The sequence below is a fragment of the Chlorocebus sabaeus genome, chromosome 23 (assembly GCF_047675955.1).
Source record: "Chlorocebus sabaeus isolate Y175 chromosome 23, mChlSab1.0.hap1, whole genome shotgun sequence".
In the NCBI taxonomy this organism is placed as follows: domain Eukaryota; kingdom Metazoa; phylum Chordata; class Mammalia; order Primates; family Cercopithecidae; genus Chlorocebus; species Chlorocebus sabaeus.
The window spans coordinates 34,041,088-34,046,459 of record NC_132926.1 but is presented as its reverse complement, the minus strand read 5'-3'; the positions used below and the strand labels follow the sequence as shown (position 1 = coordinate 34,046,459).

Below are 5,372 nucleotides of genomic sequence, written 5' to 3'. Positions count from 1 at the left end.
TCCCACTAGGCCACACCTCCCAACATTTCCACATTAGAGATCAAATTGCAACATGACCTTTGGCATGTTGAAATGCCACGTGGCTTGGCATGTGGTTGTCCTTGACAAATGAAGCAAATACCCTATCTTGAGTTAACAGACAATCATCATTGAAAATGTCGGTCTTGGATGTGGGAGGCACCCTGCCTTGTGTGTGTATTTATACCTGTATGGGATAGACCACTCTTCTCTCTCTGGACTCCTTGGCTCAGAGCAGCATATCTCCATCATTGGCATTTATCATCATTATGAAGGGCTTCACTGCTTTTGCCATCCTTGCTCTAGCAGCCACTGCCTGGGCTACCTCTCTATCTGGCAAGTCAGGATTTCTTTCCAATAGTCACGCATTTATGTTAACTGTAATATATTCAGCCTTCATTAAATTATAAATGTTAATAACTAAAGAAAATTTAGGAGGCATCTGTTCGAATTGACCTGATTAACAAAAGTGAGATGGGTCAGATCTTTAGTGTAAGAAAGAGAGACTGAGGAGAGGAATAAAAGGATTGTGGCTGTATGTTCCATTCCTGATCAGGATGCCTCAGGTCCTTTCAGAAACGACCTATAAAGCTTTGGGACCATAACCCATCCTAACATATTTGGGGAATGCCCACAGGAACTCCTGGACATCTGTGACAGCCCTTTCTTAATAAGCAGAGCTTTCCTTACTGGATTTTTTAAAAATCAGAGCCACATACCTCTCTGTCTTGATCCTGAGTTTGGACTTTCATAAAGAAATGGCCTCTTTTAGGGCTGGGCTGGGCAAGGATTATTGCTGGGAAGTGGGTTTTGGTTACCGTGAACAATGGGGATTTAGCTTTGCACTTCTAACTGTGCAATTTGTTCTTTCTCCAACTCCTCCTCTTCAATTGACTCTTGCTTCGCTCTCTTCTGGTGATCAAACAAAAGGGACAAAGGTGAGTGCAACTGTCTCTGTGTGGTCTTTATAAAAATGAAGTCATAGTGAAAGTGCAAATAGAGCTGTGAAAGCAGCTAAACTGGCTCACAGTGGACTCGCGTAATTCCTCTGGAGGTAAAAATATGTCTGCTCTGCGCCTTCCTGGTGGTATTTCCTTCTCTAAAGCTTGCACAAGGAACTTCTTTGTAAAAGAACTGCAGATAAAGTAAACTTTTAACTTTGTATGGCATTTTAAATTTTCTGAGCATTTTTCACATTCCTTATTCCTTTAGACTTTCATTAGAACTCTTAAAGGAGAGATTGATATTTCCTTGTTAAACAAAAAATTCCCTTATTATTTAGGGCATGTTCTGGTCTGTTTATTTCTGTAGCACAACACCCAGTTCATAGAAGATCTTCCAGATGTGTTTGAAAAACTGAAGAGGCTAGATCTCTTTCCACTTCCTTCCCCTTCACCATCTTGATACAAGAATAGAATTTAAGAATGGGAATACAGGACATTATTTTTTGTTCCAACTGCAGGTGAACTGTTCCAGATACATTAAAGGCTTAAAGACTGCATGCCCAAGAGACTGGAGACCAATATGTGGCACAGATCAGAAAACTTACAGTAATGAATGCACATTGTGCATGGTAAACCAGTAAGTGTTATACTCAATTTGAAGCCCCATCTCTTCTTTTTTTATGATTACAAAGCCCGCACTGGCCAAAATCCTCTTGGTCTTTCCAAATGCCACTTTTTGTGTGCTTCTTCAATACCCCATGGACATTGCTCTGTTAAAGTTATGAAAAAGAAAAGCTTAGCTATATCTCTAAAGAAATATACATATATGTGTATATGTGGATTTACATATGTAAATATATATATGTGTATGTGTGTGTACTTGTTAGAAGTAATGGCAAAAATTGCAATTACTTTTGTACATATATATATACACACATATTATATATATACACACACACATATATATAATATATTTGTTATTCAACCAAATTCTCATTCACATTATACGCTGTCTTTGGGGTATTAGCTGTTACCTAAAAGCATTTGATACCCACATTACATTTAAGAAAACAGTCTCAAGCAGGAAATATATATTGGTCACATTTTCATGAATCTCCTACACTTTTCTTCCTCCACAGGAGAATTTTGAGGATAGCTATTTCTATTTAGGCTGTTAGCCATAGACACATAAAGCCTTGTGAATTTATATGGAAATATATGACTTTGATCTATCCTTAAGAATTGTGTTTCCTCTCATGATCATCTAGAAAAGTTGAGGGAAGAGAATGATAGTACAAATGAATAGTTGGAATCAGCATATCCCTACCACTACTAGCCCTACAAGTTTAATATTAAGTCTTTACTTTTAACAAGATCTGAGACTTTAGAAGAATGAAACAATGATTATTACCAGCCTTCCAGTAGTATGAATTCAATACTTTATGATTCATGGTTAAAATCATGGGCTTTGGTGTCAAACATTCGGATTAGAATCCAGACTGCACTTTGTAGATTATGCAAATACCCAAGTCACTACAAGCTTCAGTGTTCTTATCTCTAAGACAGAAATTATAATAGAATTTAGTATTCACTGTGATAAAGCATGCCAAATCTTAGCTAAGCGGCCAACACAGAGTGCCTTATAGAAGTATGCTCCTTTTTTCTTATATTTTTCTTCCTTCTTTTCTCCTATTTTCTAGTCATTTTGAATATTTAAAGTCAAGTATAACAGCAAGTGTTATCCAGAATAAGGTCTCTCAGTACATGTTAGCTCATACAGTAATGAAACCAGAAGAGATTAAAATTATATTATCTAACATCCTGTTTTTAGAGAGCAGAAATCTAATATTTAGAAAGAAGTGACTATACCAAAATCATATAGACTTTAAGTGGCAGAGAAAGATTTGGGCGTATTTTCTTTTTCTTAATTCCAAAGTTAAGAATGTTTTCACAGTATATTATGCCTTGGATTCTCATCGAATATTCACAGGATTAAAAAAAAATGCTCAATCCACTCTTAGTGTTGATTTTATGTTCTTATATTCTTACTTGATTCAAAAGTGTTCATATATTAAAGATGTTTACCATCAATATTAACCAACTGGGATAGTAATTCAGCAAGAACTTCTCATTCTCAGTCTAGTTCAGACAACAAAGAAATAACATATGACTATTTTACTCTGTAGACTATGAAATCTCAAATTATAGCATTATGCATTCAATAAAATATTCTCTTCCAGAGCTCAAGAATTTCAACCCAGAAAACTTCATGAAGGTGAATGTGTAAGTATATGCAGAAATTTTATTAATTCTTAATGTAAAATATTACAATATGCCTCACTTTCATAGAAAACAACTATTTAAAAATACATATTCTAAAAATTACATATGACTATTTATATTCATAGATAAGGCATTTGGCAAACCTAAGCAGATCTGAAATATAGCAGAGGAAGGGTTCACAAAACTAATTCATAGCCCTTAATTGGAATATATTGCTATCTATGTAGTTATTTTCTAACATTGCAATCAACTAAAAGGTGAGGATTTCAAGGAAAATTAGGAACTCAAAGACACTCTTATAACAATAAAAAAGTTATAAATAAAGTATGAAAAAATTAAAAACAAGTGTAGACACAATTAATTCAGGGGTAAAAAGCTATGTGTGTGGAGTGTCAATAATTCTAATGGAGTTTAAAATGTGATATAAGATAATTATAAACATGGGGATGTGACAATAAAGACAATTCATTTTTAGGATGGGCACCTAACCAAATTTGATGGGTGAGAAAGAGAAATATCATCATTAAACTGTTTTAAAAGTAGTTAAAATGACATTTAAAGAATGAGTGGGAGTTGTCCTGATGCATACAGTTGGCAAAGGTCAGGCAAGATAGGAAAACAGCAAGAGCAAAAGCACAAAGGTATCCAGGGGCAGGAAATACATGGGAACTCAGTCCTGAGGTTTAATTAGAGTAAGATGAAGAAGACATTGCAGACAAACCTGAAGAGATAAGCATGAGTCAGGAGAGGATTATCTCCTAATGGAGAATCAGTTAAGTATTTGAAGAGTACAATCTATTTTGCTTTTTAAAAGATCAGTCTGGCATCAGTATGGAGAGTGACTGAAATCTCAGATAAGCATAGAGAATGGGCAGAGAATTGGCAGAAAATTGGGGTCGTTTGAACAAGACATATTGAGGGCCTGAATAAAGTGGATGACAGCATGATGAGGAGAGGACTGACTCAGAAATGAAGTACCAGATAGAATCCACAAGGTGTATTCATCACTTAGATACAGGGAATTAGTGAGAGGGAGGGCCTAAATTGGACTGAGCTGTCCCTAGCTGTGACAAGACTCCCAGCCTTGTGGAGACAGAGTATGTAAGCTGCAGCAGCTATATTTTTTGCATATGGAATTTTGGAATGAATGGTCTTTTAAGATCTTTTAAAAGTTTGTTTCCTATGATTTAATGATTTGAAAGATGAAACATTGTTTATTTGTTTCCGATGGGGCAGATTCAGTGTACCAGGTATTCTGAGGCATGTACCATGGACTACAAACCTCACTGTGGATCTGATGGAAATGTATATTCCAACAGATGTATCTTTTGCAATGCTGTTGTGTAAGTGCTGAATTTAATGTATTATTTGCAAAACTAGCCTCTCACAGAAATAGCCAGAAACAATCTTTGTTCCTAACAGGCTAGATGCTACTATGAAGCATAAGACTGTGATTATTTTCATAATATTTTACAAAAATAAAGAAAATAAAAGAAGAAAAGAGAGAGGCAAAGAGGAAGAAAATATATAAGGAAAAAAATTGATGCTAAGAAAATAAAAAATTTGGTCAACATCACTAAGTGGCTGCTAACAGAAAAATTTACAGATTCTTTGGCTTCTGACTCTGGCTCTTACTACCATGAAAAGTCTCTTTTCTACCATGTTAAAGTTTAGTGATTAATTACTCATTTTTAATGCCATGTACTCATCTAGCTGGCTTAATCTAAAATATGAAACTTTTCATTTAATATTTCCAAAGCCATCCTTTTAAAAAATAATAATAATAACTTTTATTGTAGGAGGAGCCAAGGTGCAATTTGGTTGAAAAATTATGGATTGTGCTGAATCTCCCTGATGCTTAAGGATATCAAGTCTCCTTTGGCAGATTCCACTTAGATAACCAGTTTGTCATGGATGACTGAGGAGGCAAGCAATAATCTGGTACAAACATGGATTTGAGTCTTCAATAAAATATTCTCAGCAAGAAACTGACTATCAGGCCTATCTGTGGATGTGATTCTTCTCTTAACGGGAATATCTATGGTCATTTTCCTAAGCTAAAAATCATATGGAAAGATTCTCTCTATTTCTACACAAATTGGGAACTAGATATTATACACATAATGG

The 5,372-nt window shown here is 35.1% G+C and overlaps 1 protein-coding gene across 1 annotated transcript; it reads left to right on the top strand.

Moving 5' to 3' along the window:
- Positions 1-287: 287 nt before the first annotated feature.
- Positions 288-5,090, top strand: LOC140709912 (double-headed protease inhibitor, submandibular gland-like). Its single transcript, XM_073010364.1, is given in 6 exon segments — positions 288-354; positions 943-956; positions 1,481-1,605; positions 3,203-3,245; positions 4,482-4,588; positions 5,045-5,090. Coding segments are annotated over 6 exon segments (402 nt in total).
- Positions 5,091-5,372: the final 282 nt, after the last annotated feature.